Consider the following 21,267-nt stretch of genomic DNA (forward strand, 5'->3'; position numbering starts at 1 on the left):
TAGAGTTTGAACTTGGTTCGGGTTTGACTTTTGAAAGTCAAGTTTAGCAAAATGCAAAATAGCTTAGCTTATTTGATAATGCAAGTGGAGGGAGTTTGAGCAAAAAATTATGTAGAGAATAGTGAGCTATAGGTGAATGATAACAAAAAAACTATGAAAACATTTGAATTGAGCCAAAGAATTAAAGTGGTAATAATGTGGTTGAAAGCCATAAATTTGATTAATGGATTTAAGTGAAAACTTAAGGAACGGAGTTATAATATATTCTAATAAAATAATATAGTTTAAATATTGTTTAAATGATTTTGATGGGTTTTAATGGAGAATTTAAACACAATAATGGTCAGAAATAAGTTTATTATCATAAATTTAAAATATAAATTAATAATAATTGAATATCTTAATTATGTATAATTTTTGAAACGGGTTCGATTTTGGGTTTGAAAATTAATGATTGTCACACACATCAAAACAACAGTACACTAAAAAAACACACACACAAACATTTGTCTACATCAAGCCAACACATCTAAACTACCAAAAAAAAAAGAAAAAAAGAAAAAAAAGCACACCCACAAACTCCTTTCGACAGCACACCATGGCATTACATTGTTACTAACATACCGCAGCAACACACAACCAAAACCCACCAAAACACATAGCCTAACACTCATAATCACACACCATAGCCACACATCCTCATAATAAAATCTAGTAAAACTACAAAAACACACACACACACAATCTCCTTTCGACATCACACCATGACCTAACATTGATACTAACACACCGCAACAACACATAACCAGAACCCACCAACACACATAGCCTAACCCCTCATAATCACACACCACAACCACACATAGCCTAACACTCATAATCACAATCAGGCCAAGTAAAACACAATATCAACAACTAAAGAACACCAACAACAACTCCATAAGAGTTTTGGTATGTTGCTGTCACAACAACCAAAACACACCACCGTCTAGCTTCCGATCAAATTTTACGAAACCTTAGAATTTGGGGGTTTCCAAAATTATAGACTAATTAAAGGTAACAAGACTACGACACACCTTGGTTCTTCATCAATAGGGATAGCGCATTACTAGGGGACTTCTTCTTCTCCATTATCGTTCAACTGCATAAAACAATTGACATAAATCAAACACATCGACAAAACTGTTCTTAATAAAACTACGATTATCAAAAAACACGGCACAAAAACTACAAAACAAAAAACAAAACACGCAACTAGAGGTGGTCAAAAAAACCGGTCCTCGAACCGGTTTGCCGGTTTAAACCGGAAACCGGTTTTTAAGAAAACCGGTTTTTTGTAAACCGGTTTGACCGGTTTACAAACCGCCGGTTTGTATATCGGTTACACGTTTTAGAGCCAAAACCGGTTTTATAACCGATTATAAAAAAAACCGGTTTTTTTTAATAACCGGTTATAAAAAAACCGGTTAACCGGTTTTTTTATAAACCGGTTTTTGACCGTTATAAAAAAACCGGTTAACCGGTTTTATAACCGGTTAACCGGTTAAAAACCGGTTTTTTTCCGTTATATAACGGCTATATAGCCGTTTTTTTTTTGACCGTTTTTTTTTTCCCATTTTACCCCCACAAACATCTATATATAGTTTAGGTTGGGTATTGGTTAGATCACACTCGATTATACAACTCCAAACGCTCTAAACGTTTATTTCATACGCGATTATTTTGTTATCTCACGCTCAATTATACCACATTACCACTCCATACGCTCTTATTTCGTAGTCGATTATCATGGCCTCCCAAAGTGCTGCTTCATCCGTCAACATGGGTGCCTCGAACACGGGAGAAACGGTCGTTCGGGTCATCCCCACGAAACGAAACCATGATGTTTGGCAACATTTCGACCTATGCGAAATGTCTAACGGTAGCCAAAAAGCTCGATGCAAACATTGTTTGAAGTTTTATGGCAAAGATGCAAACTCCACTTTAAAAGCGCATGTACAAAGGCCCTTTTGCAAGGCCTTGAAGGACGAATCGGGAAGTAGTTCGCAGCCGGAGATGACGAATCAAGGAACGGTGTTTACGTACGACCTTGAAGCGGTACGTCAACAGTTTTCAAACTTTGTGATTCAACAAACACTTCCTTTCAACCACTTCGACAACCCTCAATTCACGGAGATGATGCAAAAGTATGTTCAAACACGCTACCAACACGTAAGTCGTTCGACCCTTAGAAGAGATTGTCTTAAAGCATGGAAAAACGCTAAATCCGAACTAATTTCATACTTTTCAAACTTACAAACTGGTGTAAACTTAACAACGGATGTGTGGTCGGTACCTAATGGTTCGCCCGACTCATACATTTGTGTGACGGCTCATTGGGTTGACCCCGAGTCGTGGCAAATGATGAAACGAACCCTTGCGTTTCAATTGTTTGATTACCCGCACACGGGTAGAAATATTTTTAAACTCTTGGATAAAGTCATTCGACAATACAAGATTGAACATAAAATCTTTTCAATTTCATTTGATAACGCGTCCAACAATACGGCCGCGGTTGGCCATTTAAAATTAAAGTATAAACCTATTTGTGATGGAGCGTTTTTTCATAGCCGATGCATTGCACATATTATCAACTTGGCCGTGCAAGATGGGTTAAACGTGATCGAAACGCAAAGAAACAATTTTAAAAGAATGTTACGAGATGTTTTTAGCAACAATACAACATTTTCAAGATACAAAAAATTTTGTGTAGAAGCTAATTGTCAATGGTTGGGGCCAAATTGGGATTGTCCAACAAGATGGAACTCGACTTGTGATATGTTTGAGAAAGCCATCCAACAAAAAGAATCATTAATTGCGTTTCATCAAATTTTGTCAAATATGGGTAAATGTGCACCGTACGATCCTAGAAACTGGTTATTGATTGAGATCGTTACGGAGGTCCTTCAAATTTTTAAATCTTGCACAACTAGTTTATCCGGGGTTTACTATCCAACAAGACCCATTGCTTTACCAAAAATTGCTGTCATGTGCACAAAGTTGAGTGAACTTCATTGTAGGGGTGCACCTTATTTTGATATGGGTGTAAAAATGAAAGAAAAATTTAGAAAATATTTTCAAGAACTACCCGCTGTTTTGACATGTGCTGCTGCGTTAAACCCTTGCATCAATGTTGGTGGTGTTGAAGCTTTAATAGAAAAAATTTGTGATGAGCTAGAGTTAAACGACGATCAAAACCCCTATTATAACCAAACTTTAAAGAATGCTTTCAACACCACCTTGTCAAACATGTATGATGTTTACCTTACAAAATACGGGTCGTCTTCCCAAATTCATGACTCGTTAAGAGCTGTTGCCCAATCCCAATCCCAAACCGACCTTGAAATGGGGATGTACTACATGATTTGGGAAGACGCCGGTAAACGTCAAAAGGTAAACACCCCAAGCAGTGAACTTGGAAGGTATGGTGGTACCAACTTTGTGAAACACATGACTCCGGATGAATTTAGAAGTCTTGATTTGTTGGCTTGGTGGAGAGGTAAGGAGGATGAGTTTCCGATCCTCGCCGCCATGGCCAAAGATTTACTAACGGTCCAAGCTTCCACGGTAGCTTTGGAGTCTGCTTTTTCTGTTTCTGGCAGGGTTATATCGATTAGGAGGACTCGACTCACTCCACCAGCTGTAGAGATGTCGATTTGCTACAAGGATTACTTGGACTCTTTAGATAGGGCACAACATCAACGCTCACTCGAGGGGGAAATGGACTATGAGGCGGGCTTGTATGAAAACGAGGTCAATCAAGGACACACTCAACCAATGACCGATGAAGAAGCCGCGTACGACGATTACCTAAGGAATAGCTCGGGATCGGGTAGCGAAGAAAATTAGTTAAAGAAACAGCAAACATGGAGACAAATAATGAGTAAGAAACAGCAAGTTGTTAATGTAATCGTGTCTAAGCATTATTTAATGTTTGTATTTTTGAGTTACGAATATGCGATAACGATTTAATGTTTGTATTTTTAATGTAAAAGCTATAAATGAAAGTTATGTATTTTTAATCTTCCAAGCAAAGAACCCTAACAACGAAAGCAAAGAATGGCTTCGGTCTTCCAAACTAAACCCTAAACCCTAAACCCTAAACCCCAAACCCTAAACCCCAAAAAAAAAAAAAAAAAAAAAAACCGGTTAACCGGTTAGACCGGTTATTAGAAAACCGGTTAATAAAAAAACCGGTTTATTAACCGGTTCTAACCGGTTTCTAAACCAGTCCTAACCGGTTAGACCGGTTAGGGTTTTCAGATACAAAAACCGGTTATTAACCGGTCCGGTTATTAACCGAACCGGTTTTTTAAAAAAAACCGATTTGTGCACCTCTACACGCAACCCACGAATTGACACTTCAATCAAAAACCCTTACCCTTTCTTCTGCCTGGAGAGATATAGAAAACAACTGAAACCAAAAATCAAACTAAAGAGTTTTAGTAACTTCGTAATCATCGATACTTGGAGAGAAGAGATAATAATTGCATAAAATTAGGAGTTTCCTTAGATATTCAATTGACTCCCATGCATGTTTTAATAATTATCTGGACTATTATACCCTAACACATGTTTTTAGGCCTTTAAAATAAAGCACACCCGCAATTATCTCATCTTTCCATCTCAACAATTAATTGTTCATATCTGACGCTCCAGATCTCTTCCTATACTTTTTATACACTCTTACCTTTTTAGAACAACCCCCCTATATATATATGGTTAAATTAATGTACAATTATCGCTTAACATACATTACATACACGAAATACGTTCAATGTTAAAAGAACAAAAACGTTCAAGACAAATTCCAAATCTAAGACGTTCAGGCTTGAATCCGGATACATTCAAGGTTAAAACCCATCACTCAAAACTCAAAATTGATCGATTAAATATTCAAATTGATGATTAATTGGATCAATTTCAAGGTTAATTGATCAATTAGGTTTATCAATTTCAATTTCAAAATTGATCAATTAAACGTTCAGACTTTTGTTATGAACTTTTTAGCTTTTTCTTCTTAACTTTTTTGTTCTAAATTTCTTGGACTTTTGTTCTGAACTTCTTAGCTTTTCTTCTAACTTTTTTTTTTCTAAACTTCTTAGATTTTTGTACGAACTTCTTAGCTTTTCGTTCAGAACATTTAAGTTTTGACCTGAACATTTCAGTTTTGTTCAGAACGTTTAAACATAATATTTTGAACCCTAATCAGAGCTCAGAGTGTATTATTCTGCAATTTCATAATTGATGGATGATTTTAAAGCCTCATACACTTCAATTCGATTGATTAAATCATTAACTTTTGATCATTTTGAAGATTCTTGATGTTTAGCGACGTTCTATTTTGATTTTTGACTTTTGAGATTTCTTACTTTAAGCTCTGATTAGGGATTAGAATTTGGATGAGATAGAGCGAGGAATTCAGAATTTGGATCAGACTTGATTTGTAATCGATGAATTTGATCACGAACTAGTTTTGGGTTATTTACGAAATTGTCACCGTGTGTTTTGTAATCTAACGCTCTGGAAGGTCGCGTACATAATGTACCATAAGCTATTATTACATAATAACCCACCCCTATTATATATATATATATATATATATATATATAGGGAGAGGATCAAGAGAAAACTCATCTTTAGAGAGAAAACTTAAAAACTCCTAAATAATTATTTTTAATTAAAAATAAAAAAAATATTTTTTAATTTATGTTTTTGCCATTATTCTTATATTTTCTTACTCTTTGCTCGAAAAAAATAAAAGTAATAAAAATAATAAAAAAAATAAAAAAACCCGCTGTAATACACATACGTATTACTGTGCGTTACATTTATATTATACATGTATATTACTATTATTTTTAAGATTAATAGTGTTTAATTGCATATATATAATATTTATGTATTGTATATGTGTAGTAGTGTTGTATTAAATGGAAAAAAATAATAATAAAATAAAAGTCGATGTAGTGCACATGTGCGTTAATGTTGTATTACACATACGTACTAATGTGTATTTGATGTGCATATTAGTCTTATATTGTATATATACAATAGTGTATATCAAATATGTGCAATAGTGTTGTATTCTAAGCAATACAAACACTTTTGCATATATACAATGCACACTATTACACATGTGCACTACACCGACGAGGTTACCAACAAGGTTTTTTCTTTTTTGGAACCAACAACAACATAATATATATATATATATAGGGAGAGGATCAAGAGAAAACGCACCTTTAGAGAGAAAACTAAAAAACTCCTAAAGAATTATTTTAATTAAAAATAAAAAATATTTTCAAAATTCTGTTTTAGCCATTATTCTTATATTTTCTTATATTTCACTCGAAAAATATAAAAAAATAAAAAAAAATAAAAAAACCCGCTGTAATGCACATACGTATTACTGTGCGATACCGTTGTATTACACATGTGTATTATTATGTATTTTTGAGATTAATAGTGTTTTATTGCATATATTCAATATTTGTGTATTGTATATGTGTAGTAGTGTTGTATTATATGGAAAAAAATAATAATAAAATAAAAGTCGATGTGGTGCACATGTGTGTTAATGTTGTATTACACATACGTACTAATGCGTATTCGATGTGTGTATTAGTCTTATATTGCATATATACAATAGTGTGTATCAAATATGTGCAATAGTGTTGTATTCTATGCAATACAAACACTTTTGCATATATGCAATGCACACTATTACACATGCGCACTATATCGACGAGGTTACCGACAATTTTTTTTTTGAACCAATAACAACATATAAGAATAATGGAAAAAAAAGAAGCTTCAAAATTTTTTTTTTTTAAAAGTTAAAATTAGTTTTTTAGAAGTTTTTAAGAGTTTTGAAGTTTTCTCTTTAAAAAGAGTTTTCACTAGAACCCACCCCTATATATATATATAATATTTTTACGCTGGCTGGGGACGGTTGCCCCCCCCCCCCCCCCAATCCCCACCACCCCCCCCTCAAAGTCGACCTTGCCTAATGGTTTCTTCTGTTTGACGTCGAAGCTTCGCATCCCACTAACTAGTAAAGGCACCACTAGATGGATTAAGTCTCATGACACTGAACCCTCCTGAGAGCTTTGTAGGGATTTAGCTAGTGTTCGGCATTAAATAAAAAAATTGAAACCCGTGTTCATCATCCATTAGTCCAAACAGAGTTCGTTTTGAGTTACATAACCCATTGTTTGGAAAAAAATTAGTCTTGTTTGTTTTTTCTTGAGCTGACAAAAATGCTATGTAACTGTTTGTTTTGTTTGTGTGTTTTTTCTCTTAGCAAATCATATAACATTTGAAAGGCGCACCAGTCTTGAATTCCAGTTTTATTATAGAACGAGCTAACAATATTGAATCAAGTTAGTTGACAAAATATAGAAAGACATTAAAAAGTGAGTGTAGAAAATTGATCTTTAAATTCTATAAAATCAAGATAACTATACAAATATTAAAAGGTTCATTATCCATTTCACCTTTTTGTTGGATTTGCCACAAAAAGTCCCTCCTTATGTGTTGTGTTTGCCTAGCAAGAAGGAGCTAGGAAATTTCCTAAATGTAATGGTGATGTGGAAATTTCATCTTTTGAGCTCTTCTATGTAAATTAGTGGGCATATGAAGCACTATTAAAAAAAAGGCTTTTTAAGAAGCCAATTAAAGGATAACATTATTATCATATCATGTTGCACCATAGATTGATTGAATGGTCTTATCTTATAAGCCAATTATTTTTATTTTATGTTCCTTTGAACTTTAGTGGAGAAAAGTAAATCAAAAGGCCTTCATGAAGGCCTATGAACGCGTAGCACTAGAATCGTACAGTATCTTTTTTTAAAGCAAATATGGTGACTTTCATGTATAGTTAAAATATGGGTTAAAAAATATAATAATATTAGGACTAAACTCGAGAAACTATATGCATATCAATTTTCAATTTACCTCCCTTTTTTAGGAAAAAAATTTCAGTTTGCATCTGAAGAAACGCTAATCGGACCCCGAGCAGATTACGAATAATCTGGGGGTTAGATAGATGTTTCCCACGAGGGGTTAGACCCAGCAAAGATGGTTCTTCTGATAACCTGCAAAACAGACACCGTGAGCTCGTCACTGAGAAGGGGGGGGGGGTTCCTCCTTGTGACCACCCTCCGGCGTGAGAATCAGACTAGATTGCTCTTGAATATAAATGTATATTAAGAGATTGCTAGAGCAGATATCAGGTATAATATGTAATACGAGATAGTATATGATGATAAGATGATAAGATGATCATACCATTTGGGGTATTTATAGCCGAAGGTAGGTTTCCAAGAAGGTGTAGCCGGCTGAATAGTATTCCTGTTCTACCAACTGTGGCCTACGCACGTGCCATGCTGGTAGTTGGTGGGTAGGCAGCGGCTGACAGTGACCAGGCCTGCTGTGTACTATTTCTTTTCCACCAACTGCCGGCTATGCACGTGGTATGACAGGAGTTGGTGAGTAGGCAGCGGCTAATAGTGACATACAGTACAAGAGCATGCTGCTCGCCATACTGTTGTCAATGAGCTGTCGTATCTTTGGTCAGATCTTTTGCCCATATCTCGTCAGGTACAGTACAGAAGATCTTCCCGTATCGTACGGACTGGCTTATTTGGGCGGGAGTATTCCCCCTCCCGCCTTTATGCGGGATTGTTCCCGGCTTTGCTCATCCCCTCAGGTGACTGCTGAGTTATTGAGAGCTAAGTGCCTTGTGCGTGTAGCCTTGCTGCGCGGGTGGCCTTCCCTGATGGCTTGTATCCGCAGCTGCGGGAACAGGCAGAGTACTTCACCATTGGGAGGCATTTCCTGCGGGAACAGCTTGCGTACTGCGCGTAAGGACGTCACGTCTCTGAGCATGGTGGATCCTGCGGATCCAGTTGGTTTCTGCGCAGACGTCTCTCTTCAAGGTGAGTCTTGCGGGTCTAACTGGACTCTGCTAGGATCTACCTCTTCAAGTCCCTCCTTATGTGTTGTGTTTGCGTAGCAAGAAGGAGCTAGGAAATTTCCTAAATGTAATGGTGATGTGGAAATTTCATCTTTTGAGCTCTTCTATGTAAATTAGTGGGCATATGAAGCACTATTAAAAAAAAGGCTTTTTAAGAAGCCAATTAAAGGATAACATTATTATCATATCATGTTGCACCATAGATTGATTGAATGGTCTTATCTTATAAGCCAATTATTTTTATTTTATGTTCCTTTGAACTTTAGTGGAGAAAAGTAAATCAAAAGGCCTTCATGAAGGCCTATGAACGCGTAGCACTAGAATCGTACAGTATCTTTTTTTAAAGCAAATATGGTGACTTTCATGTATAGTTAAAATATGGGTTAAAAAATATAATAATATTAGGACTAAACTCGAGAAACTATATGCATATCAATTTTCAATTTACCTCCCTTTTTTAGGAAAAAATTTTCAGTTTGCATCCTTATAGTATACATCTTTAATCCATTTAACTTTCTAATAATACTTTATTATCATTTAACTTTGGGTATTTTTAATAACTTCTCTTTGGTAATTTTGATAAAAGAAATTTTCACTTTATCATGTGCGCATTTTTATGTTTTTCTTAACATTCCAGTATAAGTTTTACCGGAAACGTAGTTATATTTAAAATAAGGCGTTTTTTTATCGTAAACAACTTATGCATGTGCTTTGTAGATCAGATTGCATATACGCATGTACGATATTATTGATGTATCGTGAGAGAAAACTCCAACTAGTATTACTAAAGAACAAACAAATTAACTAGTTTTAAACAAATATTAATTTGGTGGGGAAAGTATGTAATAGTTAATGTAATAGTTACATTTGATTGATTGTTTGTATCTTTGGGCACTCATGTTATTAAAAGTTTTGCCAGTGTGAAGGTGATATCCACATCAAGAATCTTGACAACTCAATCTTCGACTCTATCTGTATCTCTTTATTTTAGTTTTCTTTTCCGATTGCTACCACTTTGTACGGTTAGACTAGGTTTCCAATTATATTATGTGGTGATGTGGCTCTTATTAATTTTTTAAACAGACTCAATGAACATTAATTATAATTTTTTTTTATTTTAACTTTATTATTATCTTTTTTTTTGGTAACCTTGTCAACCAAATCCTTCTCGCATCTCTACGATAAGTATGCTATTTAACGATTTAAGGGGTTATTCGGTAGCTTTTTAATGTTTTTGTTAAAATCATTAAAAGATTACTTTTGAATTGCTTGAAGATAGAGTTTGTTTGTTTTATTTAAAAGAAAAAAAACACCTCTTATTGATTTATGGAATCACTTAATGTGTAAGTTTTAAGAACATACTGACTTATTCAGAGGCTACCATTTAATCCATCAAACATTTTAATGACTCCGCACAAGATTGTCAAACAACGCTTAGTTAATATGTATATATAAATAAAATTATTAAGACCATGTGTAGTCGATCATAACACTCTATCCATTGGCATTTCGTGAAACGTGATGTCTCAATCAGCAATAAGATATTTTGTAAAAAAAGTGATGCAGTGGTAAAATGATTGTTGCAATCATTGCTCAGTCATTATTCAAATATTTTCTCTTTTATAATTATTTTAATAAAAATAAAGAAAATAATATTTCATTAACTAAACAGAAAATCACATTGAGAAGAAAAAACTACATTAAAATTTTAAAAAAATAAAAAATATTAAAAAAAACGTAAAAGGCTACTTAAAAAAGGATATTACATCTCAAACCCGAATCTTTTAATAATGGCATCCTTTTTTCTTTGAGCTGGAGCCTGACATGAGGGTGGGATAGATGATCAGTGTCCTTAAAACTTCGAAGTCTCTGTCCATTTGCCTTTGTTTGAGTGCCTATGGAGAAACGAAACAATCAAGATTTGACATGTGGCTTAAGGTCAAGGGTTATATGCATTTGCGTCGTAATTGCATACAAATTATGTAACTTAAGATTAGAGCATTTTCGGCAGCTCCTCTATAGTTATGTGATGGAATTCTCTAATTTTTTTAGAGGACTATAAGTGTTTGTGACTGGAGGAGAGAAAAATTTTTAAGAAGATAAGTTAATTTGGAGGAACAGTGCTCATCATCTATTATTTTTCAATATATTTGAAAGTTATTGTAAGTGGAGTATAAAGAAAAGATAATAATAAATATGTAAAAAAATATATTTAATTATATATAAAAAAGAAAATATAATATTTTTTAATGTAATTATAAAGATAATGATAAAGAAGCCTCTCAATATCATATATGGGGTGATCCCCTAAAAAAGAGTGTTTTTGGCTTTTGGTTAAGTAAGATAATATGGAAGTCACAATAGTCACTTCTCTTAGTTAGGATTAAGATGTGTTTTAGTTCTAAACGTCAAACTTCCATCTACATGTTTAAATAGATTTCTTAAAGTACATGACAAAAAATCCAGCACAAAAATCTTAGTTAAAAAATGCATTAAAAAAATTGGTACAAAAATTTAATTGAAAAAAAAAAACTGAGCAAAATTAATCAATGCCAAAATCTGATGGTGAGAATTTGGTTATAAATTTATAATATTTTATCAAATAACGTATCTTTTAGACATTTGACAACATCAACAATGATCTTAACTACTTAGAGCCTGCATATGTTTAATATGTTTATAAGTAGTATATATAGTTGGGGTCAATCGGTCCGAGTATTTTGGGTTTAGATGTTTAAAGTCTAACCAAGACCTCATTCTGATAGCAATCAGTTTAATCGGTATTAGTGTATTCGGTTAACGAGTTCGTTTGGGTCGGGTTAATCAGGTATATGTGAAGTCTTGTTAGGTCGGTTTTATCATGTACATTCAAATCGACAGGCCTAATAAGTCATATACACTTAGTATCGGTTCAAGATTATATCATGCGTAGTTATATTAAGTATGGCTAATGTTCTAAGTTTGTTCGTGGCTAGCAATTTTATAGCACTCACATTAAAGATATTTGTACCTTTTTTTTAAAATTTTTTTTTCAAAGATTGGGATGAAGTTACGTAGTACCTTTAAAACCAGTATTCTATCCGTCCAATGGACGGGAATGAGATGACTACATTCAGTAATGAGTGAAGAAACTTACAAAACAGATGCACTCAAAAAGACGAGATTTTTTCAAAGAGCCCATAAGAACAATAAACCTACTCTAAACAATTTGCATAAGGGTCGTCTCCTATACATGAATATCAAATATATTCGAAGTGAAGATTACGCACACACACATATATAGGAACACCTTAAGTCGGTCAATTAACAACCACTTGAAAAGCTTTGAGGAACACTTCTGCAAGTTCGCCACCACTTAATTTACGTTTTCCGTTAATCGCAATACACAAAAATTCAGTTATATAACAACCTATAACCAAAACTGTAGCAGTTAATCATATTTTCCTAATCACATACCACATCATGAGGGAAGACCCCCCCCCCCCCCCCCCGGTGTCCTTCCCGTGATGAGACTCACGGTGTTTTGTTTTGTAGGCAGTTAGCTTGGATCTGACTTTGTTGTTATTCAGGAGACTCACACCTGGGGTAACGTAAGTTCGGACTATCCAGTTTGGACTTGTGTTTCTTCATTGGTGCCATCTGGTTTTTGCTAGAACTATGGTTATTTGAACGATTTGTGGGAAGTTTTTGTGATCTGAAAGATGAGTCAGAGCCAACAACCACCTGCAGCCACTCCAGCGAGAGTCCGACGTACCGAGATCCTGGACGATTCAGTCCTCAAAGAACAAACGCTAGTGGAATCTCGCCAGAACAACCAAACTTCGGTCCTGGAAGACAGGGCCGGAGAGTTCCCGAGAATTGAAGACATTGCACCTCATCGGAACAACCAAACTCCGGTCTTGGAAGACAGGGCCAGAGAGTTCCCAAGGTACGAAGACGTTGAGCCTCGCCGAACCACTCGTACTTCGGTTCTGGAATACAGAACCGGAGACTTTCCCAGACTCGACGGTGACGAAAGGATAGTTTGTTACCAAACCGATCTAAAAGCTAATCTTACTCCCGATGAGTGGTACCAGCAGGAACAACAGAGGTTAAGAGAGGAGTATGAAAGAAGGGTGAAGTACAGTAAATTGCAAGCCAGAACCCTGACATACGACTCACCTCCTCCCTCGCCACCATCCATGGTTCGGCGCACTCAAGACCCAGAAATGGAAGATGCTTCTCAGTCAGCTGGTCTTTCACTCGCGAGAAGCCATAGCAAGAGCCATCAGACTCCGAAAACCCTATCCCACAAATCCCTGCACAATAACAGCCACGCTTCCCGAGGACAGAGAGACTCCACTTATCAAGAAGACGGTTATGTAAGTGAGGACAGTCAGGAGTATGGTAGGGAAGGCACCAGCCGTCCGCGGACACTGATGAAGCACACTGAATACTACAGTGACGCTGAAGAAGATTTTACCAAACCCTACCGACCCGCCGTGTTCGCAGAAAAGTCAAAGTTCATTCCGCGGATAGCCACTGTTCCTTTCCTAATAAACGTCAAAATTCCAAGCAACTTGGGAAAGTAGAACAGGATGACTGATCCTAGAGATCACCTGTTAAACTTTACTGCAGTTGGTGGAGTGAGTGGCTGGACAGTACCGTGTTGGTGTCATATGTTCGCATTAACATTGACTGGAGCGGTAAGAGAATGGTTTAAGAAGCTACCCGATGGTCAAATCAAGAGTTGGGAAGATCTGGTGGCCAAGTTCTCACAGTACTTCAGCCAGCAGCGCAAGCACACGCAAGATCCCTCAGAGATCCTGAGCGTCGTCCGCCGGGACAGCGAGTTAGTAGAAAATTTTATCACCAAGTTCAACAATGAAATCTTGAACATTGGTGGATGATGTGACAATCGTCAATTTCAGGTTAACTCCGTTAACTCAACTCCGTCAATTCCAAACTTAAGATCACTGAATCTATAACGCACACTTCATTACATTTAAACTAGGGTTTAAATGACGCTTAACACTTACTACATGTGTAGTCTTTCGGGAATTGCACCGAAACGCAAACGAGTTGACGCAAACGATTGATAAATAAACGAAAAACGTCAAAACAGTAATTATGTGATAATTATGTGTTAGACTTATGTGTTATGTGATAACATGGTTATAAACGTTAACTCAAGATGGAAACAAGTTAGTTAGGCTAGAAAAGTAATACTTAGAAGTGGAGGGACTTGAGTGTAACTTGTATGTTTATAAATATATCATTAACTTAACCCTAACTTATTATTATTCTAAACCCAAAATCCCGATCGGAACTTCTCATCCCCTTGCTCCTTGGCTGCCGTCCACCTTATACACACATACAACCCTCAAATCAAGCTTTTGATTGAAGAACTAGGTGCTAGGAAGGTATAATTGATCATCCTTCACATCCTTGTTAATTGATTTTGATGTTTGTTGGGTTAATTACAAACCCTAGTGAGCCGATTCCATGTGTATGTATGAAGTTAACATGATTGTTGTTGAATTAATGATGATTGATAACTAGATTGAATCTTGTTGCATGTAAATTGTTGTGTCTTTGATTTGAGTTCAAACACAAACCCTAATCAAGTATGTAATATGTAATTGATGTGCATGGATGGTGTTTATGGAGTCTAGAGGGTTATATGAATGCATGATAGTTCATAGATTGTTATTATGTTTAGTTTGGATGCAAACAGTTTCTGGACAGAATGTGTATATGATGTTTAAGTGACTGTAACGAAGTGTAAACGTGAAAATTAGTTGAGATTATTGGTACTACAGTAAACTAGGTTGCGTCTAGTTTCTATAGAATATAAATTTGTAATTTTTGGACAAGTAAAGGTTAACTTTTATGATTTTACAAAAACGTTGTGCAAAGCTGAGCTGTTAGACCTGCTGTTAGGTTATGTTGTAAATGTTATATCTCATGAACTACGAGACCAATTGGGTTGGTTCCACTTCTGGAAGTTGACTCATTGAGTTAGGAACCTAACCCAAGTGGTCTTGCATTTATTGGATTTTTCTTTTAACGGGAATTGCAAATAACATTCTGTTGCGCATGAATTTGACTGTTATGAGTTTGATGTAATGATTTGATGATTGTGAGAAAACTATGTGGAATAAAAATATAATTAAATATGTTCTGGAAACCTAAGACATATGTGCTTCTGTGATGATTTTTGGTAAATTAATTGAGATGCTATGATTGGTGAAATAGTACAATCTTTCTAGTAGGATTTCTGTCTCGGTGAAACTAGCTGCTGAGTTGTGTAAAGATGCATGAAACATGATACTTGCTATATAATTGTTATGTTTTGACCAAATTGCCCTCATGGGGAATAATTGCTAATTGATTGCCATGATTTGACCAAATTGCCCTCATGGGGAATAATGGCTAGTTAATTGTTATTTGTTGACCAAAACGCCCTTACGGGGAATAATTGCTAGTAATGTACGTTATGAATACATGGCACGTATATGATTGCTTACACATGTAATGTGTCACAAAAACACTTGTTTAAGTCACACACGATTCACAAATGAAACACGAAACATGTTATGTGCATAGGTATTATGTGCCGGGTCTAGAGACTCGATAATATTCCGACACTTAGAAAAATCTCTTTATTGTTTTAGAACGCTAGAGAGAGTTTTTCGGTGACGCGCATCTTGGTGATTTAAGTTGGGAAATTCTTCGCAAACAGTGAGTTTCACTTTCCCCTCTTTTAAACTGTTTTCAAACGCTTTTCACTTGGGGGAGATAACATACTCCACAACGCATTTAAGATTTTGTTATAAATTATATATCACTTGTAAAGGCTAAGTGGCAAACGAAACATTTGAAGTCCTACACATCGAACCGGTTAATATTTAGAATAGCGAGTCACTGTTGAGTAGTACTATTGGGTTTGACAAACCCCACCCAACGCTAAACTCGACTGGAGGTCGAGTGGGTGTAATTTTGGCTAACACGTACCATGGTCTGGAGGACCTGGTGACAAGGCACTTATTAAACGAGTCAGCTTCGGTGTCGAACACTTAGTAATACTTGTTGTATAGACTAGCTACCTATCGATATATAATTTGACATAACACTATCTGGTAACGCAAAACACTTAACGCAAAACGCTGTAACGCTGTAACGCTGAACGCAAACGCTAAACGATTTATTTTTATATAACTTGTGAACTCACCAACCTTGTGTTGACACTTTTAGTATGTTATTCTCAGGTAGCCGAGGCGGGCGCGCGGTTTAGGAACATGCATTGATTAAAAACGCTTTTGTCCTGCAAACTTATTTTAACAGTTATCTTTGGTTTTAAATCGTCCTGCGTGACGCAACTTTTGATTAAAGGTTTTTACGCTTCCGCATTTAATTACTCGTAAACGTTTTCGTGGTTTTGAAACTTTATTTTATGGTTTGATTATAACTGATGATTTCGATCCTGCCAGTTCACACCCTCTGACGGTAAAACTCCGTTAGTGGATTCTGAGGGTGTGACAGAATCAGTGAAGATATGCTTAGGGGGGCATTCAGGGTGAATGCGCGGAGTCCAGACTTAATACGTTACCTTACTGGAAGAGACGGTATGCCCCGGACATGGGATGGTATCATGTCCGCAGCCAAGGTTTTTGCAGCTACTGAAAATCTGTTAGGACGGGAGACGTCCAAACAAAGTACGAAAACTGAATCCAGGAACACCCCGGCCTAAGAAAGAATAGAGGGGTTCGATTTGGTCTAGAATTTAGCCCCTAGAAAGCTCTTCGAAACAGTTTGATGCCAGGTCGTTAATCGGGTAGAAACAGAAAGACCGAAAGGCAAGGAAACATGATCAACAGCAGTGGACTCCCTTGAAAAAGACCCCGTCAGAAATCCTGACGACCGAAAACATCGAGTTCAGGAAACCTCAGCCATTGACTAGGTGGGCGAACTTGAACCCGAGCAAGCACTGTATGTTTCACGAGGACATCAGGCATGACACGAACGAATGTGTAAGCCTGAGAAACGAGAACACAACTTCCATAGATAAGGGTGCGCCAAAGAAGCAGATCAAGGACCAGAATGTTCATATGATTCAGGGCAGACCCGCTCGAAGGAACAAACAGGCGGAGGCGGATGATGATGAATGGAAAAGCGAACTAGTGATTTTTCCAAGAGTGAAAGGAGGCTCATGCATGAAGCAACCTCTGATTGTCACAACATTGTTTGGACACTATCGGTCCCAGTACGTCTTCTTTGACACTGGGAGTACATCCGATATAATGTACGAGCAATGTTTCGAGCAGTTAGAAGATGAAGATAAAGCAAGATTGAAGCCCGTCCACGCCCCTGTCTCTAGGTTTAGGTATGAAGTTATGCATCCTAAAGGGGTCATAACATTTTCAGTCATACTCAATGATGTAATTCATACAAGGACTGAGGACGTTAAGTTCTTAGTCCTGACCGCGAGATCCAGACACGACATCATCTTGGGGCGTGAAGCGATTGACGACTTCAATGCCAATCCTTCAACGGCACACGGCGCTGTCAATGTGCCCACAAGAACGGGGATAGCCATCATTCGGGTCAATAAGCATTGTTACACGACGAAAGGGTCGAAACCAGCAAAAGTCCCCAAGAAGATGATGTGGATAGAGCCAGATAAATGTGTTGTTAACCCAAGGTATCCAGAACAGACCATTACCATCGGGCAACCATTTCAGAGACAGTGCGGATCTTCTTGAAACAGCTGCTGGTGAAAAATGTAGATTTTTTTGCTTGGACGCCTTCGGACATGGCAGGCGTCCCAACAGAAATATCGGAACATCGGCTGAGGGTCAACCCGGCCTATATGCCGATCGTGCAAAAGAAGAGAAAAATTGGGCCTGAACAAACTAAAGCCACGAATGAGCAGGTGCAAGATTTGTTACACGCAGGGATCATCCGCGAAATTCAGTACCAAATGTGGGTCGCCAACCCGGTAATGGTCCCCAAAAGTAATGGCTCGTGGCGCACGTGTATAGACTTCAAGGATTTGAACAAGGCCTGCCCAAAGGATTGTTATCCACTCCCGGAAATTGACCTAAAAGTCGACGCGATGGCACCCTTCAAGTTCAAATGTTTCCTGGATGTGTACAAAGGATATCACTAGATACGAATGGACACCCGCGACAAAGACAAGACAGCTTTTCGTACTGACCAAGGCACGTTTTGAGATAAAATGATGCCGTTTGGTCTGAAGAACGCGGGAGCCACGTACCAACGTTTGATGGACAACACATTCTTGGAGCAAATAGGGAAAAATCTAGAAGTCTACATGGAAGACTTAGTCATCAAAAGTGTGGAAGAAGACCAAATGCTGAGAGACATTGAAGATGTCTTCTCCACACTATGGAAGATCAACATGAAGTTGAATCCCTCAAAATGCTCCTTCGGCATGGAAGAGGGTAAGTTCCTCAGGGTGATCATGACGGGGGGAGGGTTCAAAGCAAACCCGGATAAGGTCCAGGCGATTGCCCGGATGCCTTCCCCATCCTCGTTAAAGGAAGTCCAAACGTTGAACGGTAGATTGGTAGCCTTGAACAGATTCCTAGCGAATCATGCGGCCAAATCTTACCCCTTCGTGTCCACGTTACGGAATTGCCTGAAAAAGACACATTTCAAATGGACACTAGAGGCAGAGAAAGTTTTCCTCGAGGTGAAGAAGTGTCTTATGGAGCTTCCAACATTAATAGAACCCCAAGAAGGAGAACCGCTCACGCTGTGTACCTATCCGCATATGATTGGGGTAGTTCTCTTGACAGATAGGAAGACCGTACAAACGCCAAAATACTATGTCAGCAGAACATTGGCAGATGCTGAAACCCGGTATTCAATGCTGGAAAAGTTAGTGTTGGCATTAGTATATGCGGCGCGGAGGTTGAAAAGGTACTTGCAAGGCCACTCGATACATGTGCTAACCGACTACAAGTTGAAGAGTGTCTTGGCAAAACCTGAGTTATCAGGGTGGTTGGCTAAATGAGAAATCGAACCGGGGGGAACACTCAATAGAGTATAAACCTAGACCCGCGATCAAGGGCTAGGTCTTGGCAGATTTTGTTACAGAGGTACCAACTGAAAAAATCCAAGAATGTCTGTATGAACAGCAACCCCCAACCTTGTCGAATGAGAGTCAGAAATGGACTCTGTTCATAGATGGAGCGTCTAGCGGGGAAGGCTTAGGCGCAGGCTTGAAACTAATCAATCCAGACGGCCAAGAATTCACATATTCCATCAAGCTGAACTTCAAGAATACAAATAATGAAGCAGAATATGAGGCAATCTTGGCTGGTCTGCGGATTGCAAAGAAACTTGGCGTTAAGTTCTTAGAAGCCTAGGTAGATTCAATGCTCATTGCGGGTCCAGTCTCAGGGAATTATAAAGCAAAGAACGATGTGATGGCTTTATACCTGTCCCAGGTGAAAGACCTCATGCAACAGTTCACCTTTTGCAAAGTCGTTCATATAAAGAGAAGTGAAAATCAACTCGCGGACGCATTAAGCAAACTGGTGTCTACCAGCTTCGAACACATGGGTAGAGACGTGAGAATTAGTGTCCTGGATAGCCCATCCATACCTCAACACCAGGTCATGGTCATCCAAACAGGTACAAGTTCCTGGATGACACCCATTATAGAATATATGTCTTTTGGCGCTTTACCAGAAGACAAAGTCGAAGCGCGAAAGATTCACCTAAAGCATTGTGCTACCAAGTTCATGAAGGTTTACTATTCCGAAAATCATTCCTCGGTCCACTACTCAGGTGTGTAGATGCAGAAGATGCCAACTACGTAATAATAGAAATCCATGAAGGTATCTGCGGATTACACGTGGGACAAAGGATGGTGGTAGCCAAGATAATGAATACTGGGTACTACTGGCCAGGCATGCATATGGACGCAGTCAAGGAAATCCGGAAGTGTGATGCCTGCCAGAGACACAAACCACAAATGCTGCAGCCCTAGAACAAGTTAGTCCCAGTGACTTCGGCATGGCCTTTCCAGAAGTTGGCCATAGACATCATGGGACCATTTCCCGAAGCACCTGGGCGGGTGAAATTTTTGCTTGTCACAATCGATTATTTTACCAAATGGGGGGAGGCCAAACCGTTGGCTCACATCACAGCAGCAAATGTCAAAACATTCATGTGGAAATATATTATATGTCGTTTTGGTCTCCCCCAAACACTGGTTAGCGACAATGGCACCCGGTTCGCTGACAAAAGCCTCCAAGAGTGGTTGTCCGAGCTGCACATCAACCAAGTCTTCATGTCGGTAGCCCATCCGCAAGCCAACGAGCAAGTAGAACGGGCCAACCAAAGTATTAAAGAAAGCATCAAAGCACGGCTGGGAACCAAGTGAATGGGATGGGTAGACGAGTTGCCCCATGTCATGTGGGCACACAGAAACAACAAGAAAACAAGCAACTCTGAAACACCGTTCAGCCTAACGTACGGCATGGAAGCAATGATTCCCGCCAAAATTGGTGTCCCATCCGTAAGCATGCTCCTAATCGAAGACAACGAGAAAGAACTTCGTTTGAATCTAGACCTTCTGGAGGAAAGAAGAGAGTTGGAAGCCATACGCGAAAGCAAATACAAGAGCCAACTCCAGAAATATTATGACGCGCGGGTCAAGATATGTGATTATGACAAAGGGGACTACATTTTCTGGAATAACGAGGCATCAAACGCCGAGTTACCGGGGAAGTTAACTCCCACATGGGAGGGTCCTTACGAAATTGACGAAGTACTGGGAAAAGGCGCGTACAAGTTAAAGAAATTAGATGGGACGCCAATTCCCAGAACGTGGAACGTCGCACAATTAAGGCGGTGTTATATTTAGACATGTAATTATCTTTTAGGCCTGCGTGCCTAGTTTGGCCTGCGTGCCACTTTACTGGCCTACGCGCCATGAATCTCGATCTACGTACGACGTATTTCCTTTGTATCATGGATAGCTGTTAATATAAAATTAGTTACGTTGTGGATGGTTCAATTTCAACTTTTAATATTTTTGTTCCTATAAGGACAGGCCTGCGTACCAACAAAGGTCCTAATCCTATATTTTGGATATATGGCAGGTTTAGTTTACACACATTTATATTGTAATAGCCAGTGTTGTAAAAGTCGGTTCCAAGGCCGACTAGCCGGCGACTAGTCGGTCCTCGGACCCCTACCTTGGAGACTTTTTCCAAGTCGGCTGGATT

The 21,267-nt window shown here is 38.0% G+C and overlaps 1 protein-coding gene across 1 annotated transcript; it reads left to right on the forward strand.

The window, feature by feature from the left end:
- Window positions 1-20,420: 20,420 nt before the first annotated feature.
- On the forward strand, window positions 20,421-20,903 carry LOC143538513 (uncharacterized). Its single transcript, XM_077032063.1, has one exon. It carries the CDS (start codon window positions 20,421-20,423, stop codon window positions 20,901-20,903), a length of 483 nt encoding a protein of 160 aa, XP_076888178.1.
- The last annotated feature ends 364 nt before the right edge of the window (window positions 20,904-21,267 follow it).

The sequence above is a fragment of the Bidens hawaiensis genome, unplaced genomic scaffold, assembly GCF_021521415.1.
Source record: "Bidens hawaiensis isolate Kalapana, Puna unplaced genomic scaffold, B.hawaiensis_p1.1 tig00011635_1, whole genome shotgun sequence".
NCBI classification, from domain to species: Eukaryota; Viridiplantae; Streptophyta; class Magnoliopsida; order Asterales; family Asteraceae; genus Bidens; species Bidens hawaiensis.